This window comes from Oculina patagonica, chromosome 14 (genome assembly GCF_052425735.1).
Source record: "Oculina patagonica isolate OP01 chromosome 14, crgOcupat, whole genome shotgun sequence".
Taxonomy (NCBI): domain Eukaryota; kingdom Metazoa; phylum Cnidaria; class Anthozoa; order Scleractinia; family Oculinidae; genus Oculina; species Oculina patagonica.
In genome coordinates this window covers 14,138,977-14,160,981 of record NC_135771.1, presented here as the reverse complement: position 1 = coordinate 14,160,981, position 22,005 = coordinate 14,138,977, and the positions used below count along the sequence as shown (strand labels likewise).

General features: G+C 35.9%; 2 protein-coding genes across 2 annotated transcripts in view; one reads left to right on the top strand and one right to left on the bottom strand.

Moving 5' to 3' along the window:
• The window catches only part of LOC144638023 (NIPA-like protein 2), a 65,431-nt gene extending 61,381 nt beyond the window's left edge, over window positions 1–4,050 (bottom strand). Inside the window, exons 1-4 of the mRNA XM_078497127.1 lie at window positions 3,807–4,050; window positions 2,318–2,386; window positions 1,494–1,561; window positions 208–311 (exon numbers count right to left, since the gene is read on the bottom strand). Coding sequence (XP_078353253.1) covers window positions 208–311; window positions 1,494–1,561; window positions 2,318–2,386; window positions 3,807–3,851 — 286 coding nt within the window. The 5' untranslated portion in view covers window positions 3,852–4,050. The remainder of the gene's footprint in view (window positions 1–207; window positions 312–1,493; window positions 1,562–2,317; window positions 2,387–3,806) is intronic.
• Window positions 4,051–4,529: 479 nt separating this feature from the next.
• LOC144637976 (AP-3 complex subunit delta-1-like) overlaps window positions 4,530–22,005 on the top strand; it is a 41,553-nt gene continuing 24,077 nt past the window's right edge. The window contains exons 1-18 of the mRNA XM_078497067.1: window positions 4,530–4,716; window positions 5,149–5,244; window positions 6,945–7,025; window positions 8,836–8,916; window positions 9,042–9,149; window positions 12,438–12,503; window positions 13,266–13,329; window positions 13,583–13,722; window positions 13,878–13,951; window positions 14,051–14,100; window positions 14,352–14,380; window positions 15,175–15,223; window positions 15,665–15,734; window positions 17,176–17,251; window positions 18,022–18,091; window positions 18,885–18,963; window positions 20,618–20,744; window positions 21,172–21,275. Of these exons, the coding sequence (XP_078353193.1) occupies window positions 4,657–4,716; window positions 5,149–5,244; window positions 6,945–7,025; window positions 8,836–8,916; window positions 9,042–9,149; window positions 12,438–12,503; window positions 13,266–13,329; window positions 13,583–13,722; window positions 13,878–13,951; window positions 14,051–14,100; window positions 14,352–14,380; window positions 15,175–15,223; window positions 15,665–15,734; window positions 17,176–17,251; window positions 18,022–18,091; window positions 18,885–18,963; window positions 20,618–20,744; window positions 21,172–21,275 (1,424 nt within the window). The 5' untranslated portion in view covers window positions 4,530–4,656. The remainder of the gene's footprint in view (window positions 4,717–5,148; window positions 5,245–6,944; window positions 7,026–8,835; window positions 8,917–9,041; window positions 9,150–12,437; window positions 12,504–13,265; window positions 13,330–13,582; window positions 13,723–13,877; window positions 13,952–14,050; window positions 14,101–14,351; window positions 14,381–15,174; window positions 15,224–15,664; window positions 15,735–17,175; window positions 17,252–18,021; window positions 18,092–18,884; window positions 18,964–20,617; window positions 20,745–21,171; window positions 21,276–22,005) is intronic.

Here is a 22,005-nt window from a genome sequence, read left to right as displayed (position 1 = left end):
CCATCTTAGCTATATAATATGTTCATCAAAAAGTGATTTATGCAATATCACTAACTTTTTAAATTTTTGGGAAAATCGCTAAATTAAGTACAGTAGTTGCTAAATCTAGCTCTGAAAAAATTGCTAAAATTAGTTGTCAATAAAAATAGTAACCTTAAGGTAATAAAAAAGTTTGTTTATGAAAAAAATCATAATCCAACAGCTTACCAATAACAGTGGTGGTTCCTAGAGGGGCAACAAGCGATGCTGGAGAGAATCCATAAGCTGAGAAGTTACCTATTTCTCCAAGTACCATAAGTATAAGACCAACCCTAAAAACATCAAATAACAACAAATCACATGAATATGCAGTATAAATTCTGATTAACGCCTGAATTATGTGCCGCTACAGATGAACCTCAGTCTGCTAACAAACACTGACCTACAGGCGTGAACATGTTCTGTAAGTGGACACCAAGTCATGGTCCAGCCATGTACTAATACTCTTACTACTTTCAATCTTGCATAAGTGAAAACCTCCCTAAAGTGGACACTTTTTCTTGGACAACTCAAGACTGTTCGCTTAAAAGAGTTTCAACTGTACCAAGCGTGTTAAATGTTTTAATAATTATTATTGTGAGGCTCAAAGAAAAAAATGTTTGGAACTTGTGTACTATAAACTGAAGATTAATGGGCATAAAGTTGTAGCTGTATTTTAATTTTCTAACAATAAATAAGCACAAAATGTTTTTCACAATTGCAATTAAATAAGATACTTATGGAATCAATTTTTATGTGAAAATGTCCCCATAGCTGCACAACTTTAAACCTTCAATTTCCAAGATCAATCTTTTCTAACATACAACGCTTGTCAGGCAAATGAGTGATGAGAATTAAGACAATCATCAGCACAAAATACTGACTTGATGGAACACCAAAATCTCACAACTAACATTTAATGAAATGAATGGTGACAAGTAAGGAGAATTTATATCTTATAGTTCTTGAGAATGCAATGATAAATGTTGACTCTAGTCCGTCAGCTTTGTTCCAAGATGTACAGAAGAACTCATTATTGATATAGAGTTTGTAAAATACAGTAGAATTCCCATTTCTTGAACCTCCAGGGGAAACAAATTTAATTGTTTCAAGAAATCAGGAGGTTCAAGAAATCGGTACTGTCCAAGGGAAACAAAAATTGGTTTGAGAACTCAGAAGTTTCGAGAAATCATAAATATACTGTCAGTACCACATGCTATATATGCCTTGCTTGGCCTTCCTGCATGTAGAGGTATAAATTAATTTTATTTGTTTTCTATTCAGTCAAACATGTTACATAGCTTGTGTGTTATAACAAGTACTTTGCTTTGACAGGTATTGAAATAAAAAAAGCTGCCAAGTATACCAAGTTACCCATAAACAAGGTACCATCTAATTTTAAATTTATTCCTTCCACCTTGATTAATATTTAAAAACTCTAATTCTGTTAAAAAATACCAAGAAAAAACACATACCACCATATTTTACTCTTTAAATAGTGTGTTTCACTTTTTTCTTCTGCTTGGCGTAGATGGGAATATTTCTATAATAATATGGAAGAGTATATACAAGTTTAAATATATCTACCACTGTCAAGTAAATAATTCTTCAGAATAATGACATTTTTCTGTACATGTATTTGTAAATTATGAATGAGTTCTTTTATTCAATCAAAGTTTCATAATTCAAAACTGCTATTAAAACAATGATTTATAACAAACGATAAAGGCTTCTTCACACAAAAGAAAACCACTCATTTTCACTTTTCACTGATAAATATGTTTGCATTGAAAGTGTGTATTTTAAGATTTTTTCTCATTATTTTTTATGAGAATTATAAAAACTGATTTTGTGTTCTGTATTTAAAGTATTTCAATCTGTTCCTTTGAGTTGCCACTGGTACAATGTGCAACTTAATAAAAAAGTCTTCCCAGGGTTTTTAAAAATAAGAAAATTAATATCAAGACGAAACAAACCATATTATTCATAATCAGAAAAAAGTTTCAAATACACTTCTTATATTTATCAAAACTGATGTTCCAAAAATGACACATGGAAAAGGGCATATTAAATCCACAAATTTTCCCAATAAATATACACTGTAGAACACATGATGGAAAATGTTTGAGACACAACAGTATGCTGGAAAAAATTGAAAAAATTTAACAAAAATTGTAACATTGCTTATAAATTTGTTTTTGTTTTAACTGTACAAGAAAAATAATAATGGAAAGTGCTTTAAATAATTAATGATTGAAAAACCTCAAAGACTACTCAAATTTTAAAATTCTCAAGTAACCTGAATATTCATTGAGATGCTGATAAGAAGATTTCCAACAATTGCCAGTGCAGCTCCAATGAAAATATTCTGTGAAAATAAAATTATAATCATTCAAAATTACATTCTTAATATATTTACTTCAAAAACAGTATTCTGTGGCTTTAATTTAAATACACTTTCTATCAACAATGAGCAAAAAGTTCAAGCGAGAACTCGTTCAAAATTATCTCCCTGAAAAAAAGATAAAAAACTTGCTAATAATTTGATGAAAAATACTTTCTTAATGTCTGCAAAGTAATATGAACAGGATTAAAACAAATTGTATCATAGATAATACAATTTTTCAATTATAGGTAATGCAATGTCTTGCCTGTTTCATATTTTATTTAAAACCCACACTTCAAAGTTTGCCTTCTTGGGTTTTTAAAAAATAAGAAATAAATTTGAGAGCTCCTTAACAAGCAAAGAAGGTTTCTATGTGATAACATCTTTTGAAGTTTTTGCAAGAAATCAAGGTTCCCAAATATTAATATATTTGTAACTTACTGTTTCAAATTCTACACTGGGGAAACTTTTTTGCCAATATTAATTCGAATCTCTATTAGATATTTCGCAAGTGGAAATGCGACAAATCATTAAATGGGGCTCAAAACGTAAAACAAATACAACAAAATAGAATATAGAATTTCATTTCCTTGAAATATGAAACAGGTGAATTGGTCTCTTGAAACAAAAACAATCTAATTTTTTTTCACAAAGGGTGCGTTTACATGGAAATATTCTTGAAAAATAGCTTCCTTGTTTCTAGAAAAGGAAAAACATGACTTGGGAGATCGCTGGAAAAATAATTGTAACACTGGTAAATGAATTTCACTTGGCGCGTAAATGAATTTCCTTGGCGCGGGAAACATAGTGTCAAAAATTTGTCATGCATGTAACACGCGTCAAAAGCTCTCCCTGTCAGACTAACGAGATGTATTTCACTTTCTAAGAAATATTTCACAGCACAAATATAACATTGGCGGTGACAAAAACTTCCTCTTTAAAACACCGGCTACATGTATTCAATTACCCTCCAGTCGATGGCAATAAACAATGGAAGATAACTGAATTCCACCCTTCGATAACGTAACGCGAAGATCTTCGATGAAACTTACAACAGTTGTAAGCTTACATTGGGAACACTTTCGAGCAAATTGCCGATCAAAGCTTCGTGTTCAATTCTTTTGAGAATCAAAGCAGAACTTATCAAGGTAAAGCAGGTGATATTCGTGATAGATTTGCTGTGCATCGGCGTGTAAAATGAGAAAGTTGAGTCTGTTTGAGTTCATTACAACTTCGAAGGCCGCTTCAAAATGATAAGCGTTCCAGCGATTCCAGCGAAAAACAATAGCACTGTAGCCGTAAAGCTCAGCGTTTATAGACAAATAAACTTTAGAAAATAGGTTTATACATTGCAGTTTACCTTACTTGATCAAAGATCTAGATGAAATAAAATTTAACACACCTTTGACGAGAGGCCTTCGGAGCCCAAATTTTCTCCACCGTCCATCTTTAGCCAAACTCAACATTGGTGGCTAGCCACTCAGCAATTTCGATAAACAGAACAGAGGAATTTGTAATACATTTTTTGCCTGTGTCCAGGTACAAGCTGTCGTCCTAAGAAGGACCAGAAAGCGAAACGGTTCTCGTTTATAAAGAGCAAAGAGTACTTGAACCGTGGCTTTCAAAAGATACCGCATAAATTAGCACAAAAATTACACTCGTTTTCAGTCTCCGACGACTGAAACGGATTGTCAAGCGTATCTCCCTACCCTCCCCGGCTTAAGTTTTTAATCTTCCCGGAAAAGCGAGAACTTTTTGGGTGCAAAGTGAACGCAGAGACAAATGCCCAAACTGTCAGTTTCTTAATTAATTCTGAGAGAAAGAGTACAGTTATATCTATCCCTAAAAAAACAAAAGCGGCTTGATCTGATGAGAGATTTTATTTTGATAAGTCTTTGAACCGTTTTCCAAAAATAGTTACAAAACATAGTTTACATGTAATACCGAACAATAATATATTAAGCGAAATATTTTTGCCTTGCTTGACATAGTCTTTCATTTTCCTACCACAAGCTATCATTTTCGTTAGTTGGCTCGGATTATCTTCTCTCTTACCCCTCCCTAGTTACAAATCCTTATCCATCAGTTCGGAGAAATTGTTGCCCAGAGTTCATAGCAAGCTTATGCCGCCATCTTGAAGCATCGGGGGAGGATCGATTTTCGTTTTGGAAAATGCCGTAGATAAAGCACTTTGTTGCGGAATTTAATCAATATCGCCCTTTCTGTGGCTCTGAAGAGGACTATCATTCAAAATGTTTGAAAAGAACCTCACGGATCTTGTTCGTGGCATCAGGAACAACAAAAGCAATGAGGTACCTAAATATAGGTTATACGATTTCTCCTCACATGAGCATTGTTAGGGTTTATATTTGTACGGGCGACGTGGCACAATACATTCAGTTTATTTTGATCTTTATTATGCGGGAATTTATATTCAGTCCGTTCATTAACAAGGTCTTTTATGTATTTTCGATACTTATATTATCAATATTATGTAGATTAAAATGCAAAATAAAAACGCTCGACTATGGTTCTTTCACTAAAAATTGACATTGTATATGAATTATTTCATTAGTTTGATTTTAAACATGGTTTATTATATTAGCCATGTGTGTTTTTGAAATAGAGAATGAAATTAATTGCTAACTATTTGGTCGAAATTGGTATGTTATAGGTCAAGATTCACTTTAGAATAATTTACTACTAAAATTGAATCTAACAGTTCCGGTTATGTTACATGACAGGCTAAATACATTGCAACCTGCCTAGATGAAATAAAGCAAGAGCTTAGACAGGAAAATGCTGCTGTGAAAGCCAATGCAGTCTCCAAACTCACTTATGTAAGTACATCTCCGTTTAAACCAGGGTACAGGGTCTCAAAACCTTTTGCCATTTCTATCCAAAATAAGTCATCTGAATGCCCACTCAACACACCAGTATACTCCAAGGCCAGTATGCTATGCAGTTTTGAAACCCCTGCCACAAGGCATAGAGGCAAAGCAGCCAATTTCTAAAGTTACTGTCGTGGTGTTCTGGCGAAGGGTTAAGGCTCAAAGATCAACTTTCTAAATTTGGTATATAAATGATCATCATCAAGTTTATAATTAACTTACTGTATGTGGCATTTTGCTTGCTGATTATCTTTATTGTTGTTACATGCCTGCTTCAGTTTCCTGAGGAATACATACAGTCTCAAGTACTGTTTGTTAAACCGTTACCCATAACACCTGTGAGGGGTGTCCCTAGTAAGTGTTATGGCTGATTAATACAGTGCTGGAACGCAATGTAAAGAAGCCCTGTCGGCAATGTGTCATCTCTTTATGCCAGTTCACTGAAATCCATTAGTGACCAAAAAAGATATTGAAAATCCCATGTAACCTCGGACCTTTTGAGCCTTAACCCTTGAAATCTATAGCAAACTTGGTTCGTAAACAGGCAAAAATAACTTCCGCTTGGTTATTGTTATATGATGGACCTACTTTTACAAAATAATACCGCTGGTCATAAATACACTGACTCGTCCACTGAGCAATGAAACGCAGCAAGATTGCTAATTCCTGCAAATTTTACTGTACAATTTTGAAACTACTTTGTATGTATGTATCAATAAAACTGTGTTTTTCAACTTTTGAAATAAGTGTTCTTTGGGATTTTATTGTGGAGTTAAGGTCTATTTACGGGGAATTTTTCATTGAAGAAATAGATTGCATTCTGCATTGCCGGCAATCGACCACCACAGCGGCACTGTGTGTGAAATTCCATTTACCAAGTTGTGCTGTCAAGTTTTTGGGAATACAAAAAGACAAGGACAAGAAAATTTTCGATGAAGTGGCATCTTGGTTGCTAAATGACAAAAAAGTAAATTTTCTTTTTGTAATGGAGAAGACTGGGCGAGTGCAATTTGAAGGTCACTCGCCCAGATGGCGAGTGCTCCGAAATTTTAGTTTCCAACCCTGGAGAGGGTTGATCAGTCCAGCCGGAGGGGATTGGGGCAGTTATTTGAGGGAGGCAATTATTTCAAATATTTTCTCCAGAGGGAGTGATCATTCAAGGGAGGGGGTGATTAATCAACTGACCACTTTTATTTTAGTCCTTTGCTTTAGCTTTACCCCTTTTCAGTAGTATTGTGACCTACAACATGCATTCATGATAATACTTAACAATTATTCTGCGAAATCGCGCGGAATATCGCCTGATACTTAGCCGACGAGGCCGTAGGCCGAGTGGGCTAAAATCGAACGATATTCCGCAAATATTCTCAAATTATTATTATTATTCTCAAATTATTATTCAACAAATGCGCGCGCTGCCCAAATATGGTCAAAATGTGATTGTTATCTGTCATCCGTACATGACAGATATCCTGCGATATACGTAGGTTGTCAAGATTCACCCGAAATCTTAGAAATGCTGCACAACCACAGTTTTTTCTAGTTACAAAATGTATTTTGTTGACAATTTGTCGAATAATAATTTGAGATATTACAACACCACTATATTGTACAGGTCTGATATATTTTTTTATTATAACTATCATTAGCTTCAAATGCTGGGTTATGATATCAGCTGGGCTGCATTCAACATCATAGAAGTGATGAGCTCTTCAAAGTTTACATTCAAGGTGAGAAAGAATTCAATTTTGGTTTAAAGTATAGGAATTAAATAATATTGTACTGTATGTACAGTGTTTAGTGTACAACAGGGGGGTAAATATAACATGAAGGGTCCTAAATTTACTTTTTTATACGATCGCCAAGTGGCATCTAAACTTTTTCTTTCAGTCCCCAGATGGAAAAATCTGGTTGCCAAAAAACACGAAAGCACAAAGTGTTTAAAGACACTTCTTCGCTTTAAACTTTATCTTAAAGTGCCACACAGCACACATGAATTTTTCTGTTAATCAATTATCAAGAGACTGTGTAGCATCCCACCTGGGGATATGATCTATTAAACTCCTAGTTTCTTCATGCTATGGAAACTGGTAACTAGGAGTATTGAATTTTTTCCCAGATGGGATGCTACTAATACACAGCCAGGTGGTTTTTAGCCAGTTATTTATTTGTCTGGCACCCTACCAAGTACCATCCTATCAATTCCAGTTACCGTATTTTCTCGGTTATAAGGCGCACTCGGTTATAAGACACACCCCAAACTTGGCAACTTTGTCATGCTAAGTTTCCAAACTGAAAATTTTCCGAAAACACTCGGTTATAAGACAGACCTTGAGTTGGGGAGTTAAAAAGATGCAGTCACCAATTTAAGGACAGTTCTCCTGTCAGAATTTGAATGTTTGAATGTTGCTCATACTTCTTGGCACAATTTTCAAGTAAAGAGGTAAGATTTCTTGCTAATATAAGAAGTAAATTGGCTCGAGGTAAACATCTTTCCATCGTTCATGCTTCGATCTTGGCTGCTTAGTAACCTGGCAGATGTGTAGTTACCAGTAACCACTGAGTTTGTAGCTTGGTTACCAAGTTCTCAAGCATGTTTCGTACCACTTCGTACTTTGTTTATTGAGTAGTTTTCAACGATTCTCAGGCTTTTTTTTGGTGTTTTCCTTGTCTTCTAAAGTCATTTATCAACTTTCCACGATGAGAAAGGTTTGTTTAATATGAGTATGCTTGATTTTTTCGTCTGTTTCAACATAATGTTGACATAAGCAGTTGTTACCAAAACTTGTCAACACGTCAATACCGGATAATAAACTTCGCATTGAAACTTGCTGTTTCTTGTTCTAGAGGTGTAAAATATTATAAAAGTCAATGACCAACACTAAGAGTTTTCTTTTTTCTTGTTTTAACTGCAAGTTGCGGTAAAATGGCGGCCATAAGGTTTTGCTGGGCAAAAATACTCGACTAGAAGACGCACCCCAATTTTGGCAAAAACTTCCCAAGAAAAAACAGATTTTCCTCGAAAAAACCGTGCGCCTTATAACCTTGAAAATACGGTAAGCGTGGAGGTATCCATGGTAACCGTAGAAGTGCCAACCACTAGGCAACCTTACACCATCACACTGAAAAATGCCACTGGAAATATATACACGTTACCAACCTCTCCTCCCCTCCCTACACACACACACATTCAAAAAACATTCTTACTAAGTCACTCTCGAGGAAAGGAGGAGTGGGAGCAAAGTGGAAGCTGAGAAGGGCTAAGTGTCACAAAAAGCAAATAGAAAGCAAAAACTGCAAATCCCTGGACAACTGGAACACAACACAGGGAGCCCATACAAAACCCCCTACAATACCATGCTTTGCATGCCCACTGCAGTGAGCCATTAACTAGCAATAGTTTGAGGATAACAGATAATCTAAATTTCATATGACTTCATGGTTTGTAATAAAAATACCCTGTAGTTAGTTAGTCATTGCTGGTGATGGTCAAGGTTTCATATTATTTTGTAATTCACATTGTTGTTGTGTTTTAAACAGAGAATTGGTTATCTGGCAGCATCGCAGTCATTTCATGAAGATTTGGATATTCTCATGTTGACAACAAACATGATTAGAAAGGTCTGTGATAATTAAACTTTGAATTCATTTAATTATTTCCTGAGTGTTTTTAAAATAATTAAATGCACTGCATGTTTGCCACTGACTAATGACAATATTTTTCTTGTATTTTTTTAATTCCTTAGGACCTGTGTAGCATGAATATGTATGACGCTGGTGCTTCATTATCTGGGTTTGCTTGTTTTGTGACTCCAGATTTGGCAAGAGATTTAGCTAATGATGTTATGTCATTGGTGAGTTTTGTACAAGCAGTTACATGTACTAAGCACAAAGTGGGAACCATGTCAAAATCAATAATAATTATTGTTACAACACTAAGAGTTATGAAATATAACCTAAACCATAACCTAAGTTATGGTTTACTGGTAATAAACAACTGCATCATTTAATGGAGGTAGAGGGCTTGTAGTGTCCAGATGCTTCCACTTTTGGCAGTCAGTCCCTAGATTGAATAACACCTCCATGGCTGTCAAAACCCCTTAACATAGCCATGAGCCTCCATGCAAAATACAACAGGCACCCATCATACTGGAGTATCAGTGAAAAAAAAAGGAGGGGGCAAAACCTAGCTGAAGATAGTTCTTGTTAAACAAGCTGGCTGAAACTCCTCACATATGCAGGGCTGCAAATAACAGTCGGTCATCGGACATTGGCCAACCAAAATTTGCTCATGTTCGACTAAATCCCAAGTGTGGTCGGACAAAATCTCCAGACAATTTTTTGATCATAAATCATATTACAACAGAGACGAATAAATATCTGTCCGACCACAATTTTGTTTTGTCTGACCAAGATAGTGTCTTAGTTGGACATATGTCCCTTTAAGTTAAAAAATTATATGCAGCCCTGCATACACCACATGAATGATGCAGAGAACTAGTGGGTACGTATACAGTACCGCCTGAAATCATATATGCACATTGGCACGAGGACAGAACGCGTGTATTGCACGCGGGAGGAACGAGACGAAACCGCGCAGTTCACGAACGAAACCCACGCGGTTCACAAATGAAAACCAAGGTCAGAAATTCATCTCGGTCAAATGGACGAAAGGCCGTTACAAAAGGATCTTTTGGCTATTGTTATTTTTATTGTTTCAATGGATTTTTTCTCACACTTACAACTTGCTCACACCGTATTCAGCAAGTATATGCAAATTTCTTTCAAACATTTTTTCTGGGATAACTGGTAAATTTTGTTGAACTACAAGATCTTCACGGGTTCGTATTGAATGTTGCGTGCGTGTTAGCATGAGAAGCTTTTGAGTCGAAAGCGGTCGCTTCGCGAAAGGATTAATTTTTTCAGAAATGCAAAACGTGAATGAAAAAAATAAAGACGCCTGTAAAAGCACTTCTCTCGATTCATCCGAAAAATGAAGGAAGCGAAAATCTTTCTGCCGCCGCGCCGAGGATTTCTTATCTTCAAATGATCTGACAGATCGACGCCCGTGTGTAAATAAAGGTCGCAACAATCACGCTTGTCATGTTTTCTTGCAATGTCTAGTTATGAAAAGGAACGTATTAATTTTAAAGTCTGTTACTTAACAAGGCGAGCGTTTATTAAGATCGAAAAAAAGTTTCACAGAAGATTGAGCAATCAATGACATTTATTTGTGGGAAATGTGTTCTCTTTCGGGCGACAAAGTCCGACAATTGTCGGCTTTCAATCCACCAAAAGTTCAATTGCCGTTCAACCAGATTTTTGCCGATAAGAATAATTTTGCGCCGATCAAAATAGCTATTTTCCGTCAGTTCTAAATTTGACGTTGGGTTCGTGATTTTTTACGGCTCGATGGTAGTCAGAAACGACAAAGAACATGTATCCTGTCTCGCCTTCCCACACATTCGGTATGCTGGAAAACAACTCGATGAATAAACTTGTCATTTTGCAGCTTTTCGGTAATTTGACAAATTGGGTTTTTTGCAACAACTTCCCGACAGTTCTTCCTTCGATCTCCAACCCATCTACATCTTGTAATTCCCTAACCGTTTCAAAAATTTTCCTTTCCTTCTTTAAGAAGAACAAAATTTTCGCGCGCGACCAAGCTGAGCAAAGTTGATCGATTTCTGAGAAGTGACAAGCAACGCGTGCTATTTGATTAGGCCATCCCAATAAAATGGCATGTACTAAAATCTTTCGGTTCTGCATCTCCTAGCTTCTTAAATGAACCCAGACCTCATTCTTTTTTTTTTTTTGCCGACCGACCGACCTACCCACCATCACAAGACACGGGGCGATGGGAAACGAAACATTTTATTGAGATGGCCTTACATAACATTGCCACGGGAATGAACGAGTGCTTGCGTTGCACGTTTATATTTTGTATTTTTTAAAATCTCATATCTTGTGCGGATAATTTTCCTTCTTCAGGTTTTTTTTATTTTATTTTTGATTGGAAAACTTTTGTGACATTGTGCCGAAAACATACGTAACATGTTGGTCGAATCAATATGCAAAAATTCAACTGGTTGTGGTGGTCCGGCAGTCCCTGATTCAAAAAATTGCAAAGGGACAAGAAAACCGGCGATAAAAGGAATTCGAGTGCAAGCAGGCGAAGTAATATTTACTTGTCTAACGAAAAAAAAAAAACAGAACAAATATTAAAGCTCAACCCGAGGACAACGCGTCAACATAATCATGTTTAACTATGCAAATCTTGATTGAAATTAATCGAAGCGTGAACAAACAACTTTTGATAGATTTTCGATTTAAAACTCGTCAAGTCATTTTGTCGCTACATTTAAAACAGGGCAAGAAATAATCCTGATATAGTTCGATGTTTAGGCGAACAAAACGTTCTCTTCAATGTCGCACGTTTTTCGCAGGCGACGGGATCAAAATGTTATTCCGCTGAATTTTTAGACGAACCAGCGTTCTCTTTTGTTTGTTATGGTTTCCGATCAAATCTCTTGGGTGATGTTGTCAAAAACCTAACAATAAAGAGCAAAAATTAAGCTAACAACGTTCATTCCTCCCGAGGTGGACGCACGGGCAAACCGTGTGCACTACCCACGCGTCCACCTCGTGAAACCCGCTGCCGATGTGCATATGATTTCAGGCGGTACTCCAGACCAACGTCTCACTGCTGGTGCTCTTTGTTGTTAACTCCTTTACTTTGAATTTAAATGTTTAAATGCATTTAAAACTACAGGTCCTTAGTAAATTTTGAGTAAATTTTGAGAAGTTTTGTCAAAGGCCTTTTGCAGGGGAGTTTAGTTGCACTTTAAATTTCAGCAAAAAATTAAGGTGGCTCTAACTTGTATCATATAATTCTAGATTTGTTTTAGCCTAAAAGTGCCAATAATAGGTTTGAGCCAGACATAATATTCAGTTAAATGGAAATGGTTAATTAACAAAGCAGAAAAAGATGATAAAATAAAAGAAATCCAATGACTATGTCATCATTAGGGTTGATGATGAAATTGTCACAGGCATTCAGTGTCATTTAATTTCTTTTATTGTTAATAAAATTCATTCAACAAAATCTACCTATTCAGAGTCATCATTGTTGTTATTTTTAGCTTGTCTCAACCAAACCTTACATCAGGAAAAGAGCTGTCTTGCTGATGTATAAAATATTTCTCAAGGTAAGAGTTTCAGCCTTTTCTTTTTGTTTTGTTTATTAATGTAAACACTAAACAATATTTTACTGGTGATATGGTTAACACCCATACATTTAAGAACATACTTTTACTTCAGCCTGGGTGTTTAGTGGTAAATCAAGCTTTTTACAATAGGTTATTTAGGCAATAGGCAAAAATTAAAAGGCAAATCCCCTAAATGAAATAGGCAAACCTTATTTCATTCAAAGGTTTAAAACTGTCTGCTACTGTTTAGAATAGTACCCTTAGTCCATTATTGTACATGTAGTTGATGAGCTTAGAATTTTAAAAATAGACTGAGGATCCTTACAATATATAGATAGGCAACTCAATAGATTAGATTTGTATGTATTGTAGAAGTAAAATTACTTTTAATTTCCAATTTCAGCCTGCAGCTTCAAAATCCACTAGGTTCTTATATGTGGGTGTTTACTGTAAATGTCAATGGTCTGCTTAAGAAGTGTTAAACCTGTATTTAAAAATTTAATATGTTTCTGTGGATATCACATGCGTTTCAAGTTTTTGATATAATTTTTTTAGTTTGGAAAAATGCAGAAAATCTAGATAGTAATAAATCATTTGGCTTAAAAAATTGTTGGAAAAATCATCTCTTGAAGGTATACAGTGACCTTAAAATCTAGAATGGTACAACTAAGCATAATACAGAATTGTTTTTGGTTTCACTTTGGGGGAGGTGTGAGAGGTAGAGAAATAGTCATATTGTATCTGTAATATGATCAATTGCAGTTCCCTGAAGCACTGAGACCAGCGTTCCCAAGACTGAAGGAAAAGCTTGAGGATGGAGAACCAGGTCATAAGATTAATACCATAAATGTGTAATTGCTCGTGAATAAATATGTATTGATGTTTAGAAGTAATATGCCAGTTATGAGCTCTCCTGTTTATAAGCCCTGTTGTAGGCACAATCATCTAGTTCTGCTAACAAAAGATATTCTGGCTATAAGCCTATAGTGCCCTCAGTTTCTCAGCTAACTGGTTTAAAACAGCATCATATTTCCTTTCTGTGACGTGGATACTAACAGTGATTGACCTTGTTATTGCAGGTGTTCAGTCAGCAGCTGTGAATGTGATTTGTGAGTTGGCTCGTAAAAACCCAAAAAACTACTTATCACTTGCGCCAATGTTCTTTAAACTCATGACAAGCTCTACAAATAACTGGATGTTAATCAAGATCATCAAACTTGTAAGTAGAAAAAATTAAATGTTAATTTAATATTTAGTCCCAAATACATCAGCATCAAAATTTGATGTTACTGTTTTTCATACACTTGAGAAGATTCGACTTAGTCATTGTTTAATAAATAAAAATCATTATTAATACCTATTATATTTTTACAGTTTGGAGCCCTTTGTCCTCTTGAGCCAAGATTAGGAAAGAAATTACTGGAACCTCTGACAAATCTCATCCACAGGTAATTAATAATACACACCAAGCAGCTATGCAAACCACTGGACTTAACAGATCAGGGACATTACTTTTTACTGACTTGGTATTTTTTCTGTTCTTATAGTACTTCAGCCATGTCATTATTATACGAGTGTATCAACACAGTTGTATCAGGTAAGAATGTTTTCTTAGTGCATGTTAAATTTGTGGACTGTAAGGTTTTAATACATTTACTACTGACGCTTAGTAGCCACTGATTGCTCCAAATGATTAACATGTCTGTAGACACAGTTTTTCAGACAACTGATTTAAGAAGCACTGTCACTTGAAAATTGATTGAAGTTCTACATGTAACAGTGGGTTAAAAATGAGCTTTTATATTAAGACGTACATGTAGTTAAGAAATAACTTTCTTGCTTTTCTAGGATTACCTCAGCACACTCCTTCAATTCAGGTGAGTTGCATTATTTTATCTTGTGTTTCATGAGGCTTTAATGCTTCTTACATTATTGCTGTCTACAGGGTGATTGTTGCAAAGAGTTTGTGCACATTGAAGAAGTGGATAAGGGTCTGTAGCTGAGCTAGATATATTTTAAATTGTAGTTAAGTTGTCAGAGCAAAGGCAATGTTAGCCTACGAATCCTGCCAACTCTCATAACTCAGTCATTCAATGATTATTGTGTAGAGAGAAATGTGCAAATTGACAATGAGCAATGAAAACTGGTTGCTTTACAGGAAGTATCAGCTTTTAAGTTGTTTCAAGCTGGTACAAAATGGCAGTGTTGGTGGGTACTCCAAGAACCTCCATTCCACCTCTCCCAGCAGATGAGGCAGTATTGCCGAAAATAAGAAGGCAGTATTTCTGAAACGTCGGAGCAGTTTTATACTGCCATTTAGCGTCATCTTGGAACATTAACAATTATTTTTAGCCATAGATGCTACATAATGCCCTCAACATTTTCCACAATGTTTGTGCCCCAGTTCAGTTTTATTATTACTTAGACACTGTAATTTACACACACACAAAGAAAACCCAGCAAAGCCCAATCACTTACATCAGATTTCTGCATGTATATTCCACTCTGCTTACTGCATAGCTGTTACAAATCACAAAGTTAACACTATTTTGTCTTCAAGAAATACCACTTGTCCTAGTGATTTTCACGTAGTGGGTTATTATTGCAGGAGATCATTGTTGAACCTTTAAATATTGTATTAATTACCATCATGTTCCTCTTCTTTCCTTAGCTTTGTGTAAGCAAGCTACGAATTTTGATTGAAGATTCCGATCAAAATTGTAAGTTATTTTTGTTTTTTATTAAAAGTTTGAACCATCTTCTCTGACTTATAGAATCTTCCAAAACCAACACCCCTTCCTCTCTTCCTTTCTCCTTTCAATGATATGAAGGAACTTAGTCCACATCGGGGATGTAGCTATGATTTCCAACAGGCAAAATTTCCTTGATCACAGGCAGAAAGTTAGGGTCACATTGAAAGAAAGATCTAACTCTGAAGACAAAATCTTTTTCAAGTCCTGAGGTGGTTATTTTTTCCTGCTTCCACCAATATTTTGCATCCCTGCATATTTAACAACCATAACTCATAAGTTTCATGTCACTTTAAAAAATTTTGTAATCATTTACATAATGTGAACTATGCAATATTTTTATTTAATTTAATTAGTATTTACAGTGGCTGTCATGTATCTGATTGCTTATTTTAATTATTTTATTACTAGTGAAATACCTTGGCTTGCTTGCCATGTCAAAGATCCTGACTGTAAATCCCAAAGCAGTGCAAGTACACAAGTAAGTACTGTATACAGTACAATCAAATGAGCCAATGTATTGGTGTATGTTGTAATTACCCTTGGTACAATTTATTGGTATTTTCCATTGTTCTGGTGTATTGGCCGTTCCAAGGTTGCGCAGGGAACTGGGGCGAGTTTCAAATTTCAAGTAATCGATAATCTGACACCACCACATAAAAGAACTCGGTGAGATTGGTTATTTTACCAAGTTTGACGCTTTTAGGATGAACACAGACGAAGTTATGGGCCTTGAAACATGGTTAAATATCCATACAAACGTCTCTTATTTTGAGACAGCGCCCCCCAAAACCATATCAACTCTTAAATTTTTTATGATTTTTGTGATACTCTTTATTGCGGTTTTCAGTGACATGCGAACTCTGAAATTCAATCCTCAATCAACGGTTTACGCTTTTTGCTGCCGTCAATCATCTTAGCGGACCTCTCGGGAAACAGATGTTCACTCAACCGGGTCAAAAGGTCACGTCTTTCAGTTGTGATTGGTAGATTTCGATCCATTTTGTTTGTTTCTGTTTGTCATGGCTCGTTGGCTGTCGCTATAATTATGATTGACGGCAGCGAAAAACGCAATCGTTAGTTGGATTTTGAATTTCCGAGTTCGCATTTCACTGAAAACCGCAATAAAACGGGCAAAGATAGTGATTTTCAACTTAGTTTCTTTCAAATAATGGGTCTTTGGCAGGATTTTACAGCTGTCACAAAACGGATAAAAATTTTAAGAGTTTAATATATGGTTTTGGGGGACGCTGGCTTACAATTAGAGACGTTTGTATGGATTTTTAACCATGTTTCAAGGTCCATAACTTCGTTTCTGTGCATCCTGAAAGCATCAAACTTGGTCAAATCACCAATCTCATGGCGATCTTTCATGTGGTGGTGTCAGATTATCGATTACTTGAAATTTGAAACTCGCCCCAGTTCCCTGCGCAACCTCGGAACGGCCAATAGTACTGTATGATACTGAATATAAAACAAAGGAAAATACCAGATTGTACCAGCAGGGCTGCAAATAATTTTTTTCACTTGAAAGGACATAATTATGTCCTACTAAGACACCATCATCTTGGTTGGACAAAACAAAATTCTGGTCGGACAGATTTTTATTCGTCGTTGCCATAAAATTATTTACGATCAAAAAAATGGCCAGACATCATGTCCGACCACACTTTAGATTTAGTTGGACATGAGCAAATAACCGACTGTTATTTGCAGCCCTGACTAGGGGCAAAATTGAACCACAACATGTATACTCGTCTGGTATTATTATGTTGAGCTTTACGCCAAACTCTACAACAAAATGCCAGTCCACACACTTGGGTTGCAGCCATAGAAATATGATGTTAAAGAACTACCTCTAGGAATTCCAAGAAAGAAAAGACAATTAGCACTCTTATGACCTTTGATGTTCATTTTTTCAGAGATATAGTTCTTCAGTGCTTGGACGACAAGGATGAATCTATCAGGCTTAGAGCCCTGGACCTTATAGTTGGAATGGTAAGGGTTACATTTACAGTATGTGTAGTTTTGTTATAAAAGGACACTGATTAATAGTATAAGATTGACATTTATTTTAAGAAATAGAAAAGATGTTGCTGACACTGTTAACATAATCTGTTGCAAATGTTGGAATGAGTTTGGAAAAACTTATTTTAAAAGGTTTATACAAGGGTTATGGGTGTTTGTACAGGATGTCTTGCATCACAATGATCAAACTCAAGCAAAGTACTTAATATAGCTTAGCAATACAGTCTGAGTGTTGTTGTAATTAATATAGAAAAGTTAAGTCATATAAAATGTTGTTCTGTCTCTAATATTGCTCCCTAACATTAGCCAAGAGAGATAAAAATTTGAAACCCTGCGCAGCGTAGGTGCTGAATGTATAAATGAAAAAAAATGTAAATACTACGCTGTAGTCAAGAGAGGTTACACCAAAAAGGGCAACATTTAAACTATTGAACACACCAGACATTAACATGGTTTAGGAACTCTATTAAAGTTTAGGGTTGGAAACTAAAATTTCGGAGCACTCGCCATCTGGGCAAGTGACCTTCATATTGCACTTGCCCGACAGTTTTCATGCTGGCCTGGACCAGGGGGCTAGCACTTATTTCCTGTCGATCTTGAGCCCCTAATAAGCCAGATAGGGTTCTCACCATTCTATGTTATTTTTTGGAATAATGTTTTTTCTGTTTATGTGGCATGCCTGTGAACTGCCATTTTTTTTTTAAAAAAAATGCTTATGATGGTAAATGTCCATCTCTTAGGTTTCTAAGAAGAACATAATGGACATCATCAAGAAATTAATGGTGCATATAGACAAGGCTGATAGTCAAAGTAAGTGTGCATTTATATCAATACAACAATAATTTGTATAGCAATACAACAGGAAAGAAATAAAGTTTTGATGTAACACCAAACAACACACTAACATTAGGAAAATGTTCTGCAACTGACAAGGAGAATAAATATTTTTGAGATTGGAACTGAGTTCGAAGAGTTACTGCTAGAGTGATATCTTGTCAAAGCATTTTAATAAATATTGCTGAACAGTGTCAATGAAACACTGAGATCATTTACTAAGAAGATGACACTGTAAGTACAATTCTTAAAAGGTGTTGGTGGGGTACGTGAAGATTCTAACCACTTACTCAGGAATCTATTATATCTGCAGGCTAGGTCAATGAAAGCTTTTGCTTTGTTAAATAAAAAATATTGCTGTTGCTGTCAGTTAGACAGAGATCCTAACCCTCCTGATTTGATTGGGAGACTCCTGATTTGATGTGTTACCTCCTGCTCTCCCGATTTTTATCAGATTCTCTCCATTTATCACGAAATTCTAAAAACATGGAAAAAATCTAGGTGTAACAACAGTAAAAAAAAAGCACCAAAAATGTCTGTGAAAAGAATAAAGACCTTATAGAATAACTCAGAAATGATGTCAAAATGCTGCAAATGACACTTGAGAGAACCTAAATTTGCGAAGTTTCCTGGGGAAACATGCCCACAGTCCCCCCCAAGAGGCTCGTACCTTCAGTGCTAAAAAATTCTCCCTAATTTCCTTCATAAAGGGTTGGAATCTATGGCTAGATGATCTTCTAATTTCATGTTTTGATTATTTTATTAACAGCTTACTGTGATGAGTTACTTTCCAAGATTGTGCAGATCTGCAGCATGAACGACTATCACTATGTTACAAACTTTGAATGGTAACGATACTGTTTTCTTTGATGATTTGAAATTTTCAACATTGTGCTGCTCGTTAACCCATTGACTCCTGAACCGGCCTAAACCGGCCGTAAAGGATCCGGGCACTTGTCCCGCTTGTGATGTCATCACCTTTCACCCAGAAAGGCAACATCTATGCTCAAATTGTGAAGCAGAACAAGACCTTTCCAACGATACCTAAACCAGCACGATTAGATTGATGGAGCTTGAAATATGCACCAAACGCTTCAAAATTTTAGTGAAAACTCGGAGGAAAATTTCCCCTTTCCACCCTTTGCTTGTCCATGGTAAGTAGTTCTTGCCTCGTTTGCGCTTTCGTGGAAATTCTTCTACTAGAAAGAAGCCTGGTAGAAGGCCAAACACTGCAGCAAAAAGAAAGGAAAAAGAGAAAAAGGAAAAGCGAAGGAACAAAAACTATGTCAAAATTTTGATTTGTGCGCATGCACAAACTAAAAAGTTGTTAAACGTGATTCTGGTGAAAAACAAGGATGCATTTTGCGTTTCAAGGGCCGTTTTGAGTGATTTGGAGCTATTTTAGATTAGAATAGACCTTAAAAGGTTAAAAACGTCTCAAAAATGCGTTTTTGTGGAAAATATCCAGGATTCAATGGGTTAAACACAGTGATTGACATTATAATATCTCGTGAAGAAATTATTCAACATGACTCGAGCGTGGGACAAAGAAAGAATCTGAGTCCCCAACGGGAATCGACATTGCTGATCCTAGCAGTATGCAGGACGCGTGTCACATATCAACCTAGTAAATGGCCCAGCTCACAACGAGTCTCTTGTAGCTCAGTTGGTTAGAGCGCCCAACCGGTATCTGGGAGGCCATGGGTTCGATTCCCGTCGGGGATTTTTTCTTTGTCCCACGCTCGAGTCATGTTGAATAATTTCTTCACTAATTCCCCCCTTTTGGCTCCCAATGCAAAAATAGTAAACAGTGTTTGGCCGAAAGAATGAGTTTATTAAACAAGAGCAATATGAAGCTACAAAGATCACGAGCTAAAAAACACGATAAAACTAACTCGAAGCACGCTTACTACTACGATTATAATAACTACATACCCTCAATAACAAAAGGGAGGGCGGGAGGGAAAAGTAACAACTAACGTACAAGATCATCGACAAGCGTGCTTACGAACTGAATAACGCAACAATAGAATTGAACCGACTTAAATGTCGCAATATGATCCGAAATGTAATATGATAAATACCAGATCCCCTATACGGGGGCAATTATCTATTTTAAATGAAATGTTTAAAATACCCAATTTATCACCGAGCTTGAAATTTACCATCTTTATTATTTATTATAATATCTCGTTACAAAATCAGTACATTATCAAGCAGACAGATAATGAGGTTCTAAAAAATCATCAACTACATGTAGATGATTTTAATTTTGATTCTCATAGCTAACATTAAATCAAATTATGACAATAAGTGAGAAGAATTACTTTTTTGAGCTCTGGAATGAAAAGTCATTAGTTAATTCTTGTATGTATGTATGTATGTATGTATGTATGTATGTATGTATGTATGTATGTATGTATGTATGTATGTATGTATGTATGTATGTATGTATGTATGTATGATATAGTTTGTTATTCTAACTACTTTATTGTCATGTAGGTACATCGATGTTCTTATACAATTAACAAGAGTTGAAGGGACAAGACATGGCAAACTGCTGGCCTCACAAATGATGGATGTCACTATCAGAGTCAAGGCAATCCGTCCTTATGCTGTGCAGTGCTTGGTAAGTTTGAGCAGCTGATACCCAAATATAACTTACTTGGTTTTCAGTTGTGATTTAAGCAAAAGGGCAAACACATAAACATGGAGAAATGAAAAACTTTTGCAAGGATCAAAAATAATATTTCGATTGTTTGTGTTTGTTAGTGTTCCAATGGACTGTAAGTTGTACTGGTACTTGTTTCACTAGCAAAAACCGCCCTATTCCAAATAGATTGGTTTGCCCTGAATTATATATTAAACTTTTGGCTGAAATAAAAATTAATTATGGCCAGAAAAGTTGCAGAAAAGGGTCTATTCAGAAGGATGCTTGATGATATATACAGAATTGCTGCCATGTTGTATCAGACATGTTAAAGTCTGTAAATCAAAACTGATACAACATGGCCACACATGTGTTTATATTACTTATAAATACATATTTTTTTCAGTCTTTGCTGCTGGATAGCAGTGACTTGATTTCAGGACAAATGGAGAAGAACAGAGTTTGTGAAGTTCTTTATGCTGCAGCATGGATTTCTGGAGAGTTCTCAGAGTAAGTTAACTGCTAAATTTATAAGTACTGGTAATCATTAAAGGCTGTTCCTCACTAGTGACTCAGCAAATGCACAGTCAAGTAGAAACACAAAAACATACAAACATTGGAAATACTCATTCTTCTTACAGTTAGTATGTTCTCCTCACTGTGGAATCACTGAAATATAAGTTCTCTCACACTGAAATGCATTTTTGTCTGCCACACAACAATGCAACAGCACTTTATTGACAACATAACCATTTTGAAGCTAACAGAGATTGGATATATACCTACTGGCTCATTTAGAAATATACAAATCAATGTATGACAAAAACTACGCCGATCCTCAGTATAATGCCCCGTTAAACTTATCAGACTGGGAAAGGGGTGGGGGGGTGGGGGTGGGAAAAGCTGTTGCACCGAAGGCAAGAACAAAAAACTGAATCACATGACCGAGCATGAAAACTGATATGCTGACTAGGCCCCAGGGTTCCCCGTTCAGTGTGAGAGAACTTCATTTCTTGCCTCTTTCGCAAGCTCAGCCGGCAAGAAAACCATTATCAAACACAAGCCACAAACATAAGAACAAAAAAAATCTGATGTACCTTTGCTACTATTCTTTGTGCTCATGCTTATATTTTTGTCCGAGTTAGCACAAAGCATGTGGTATAATTATGTACATACAGACTACAGGATGTCAATGTTACAAGTGATTAAGAAAGTCTTTCTGAGCCAAACATGATTTTTT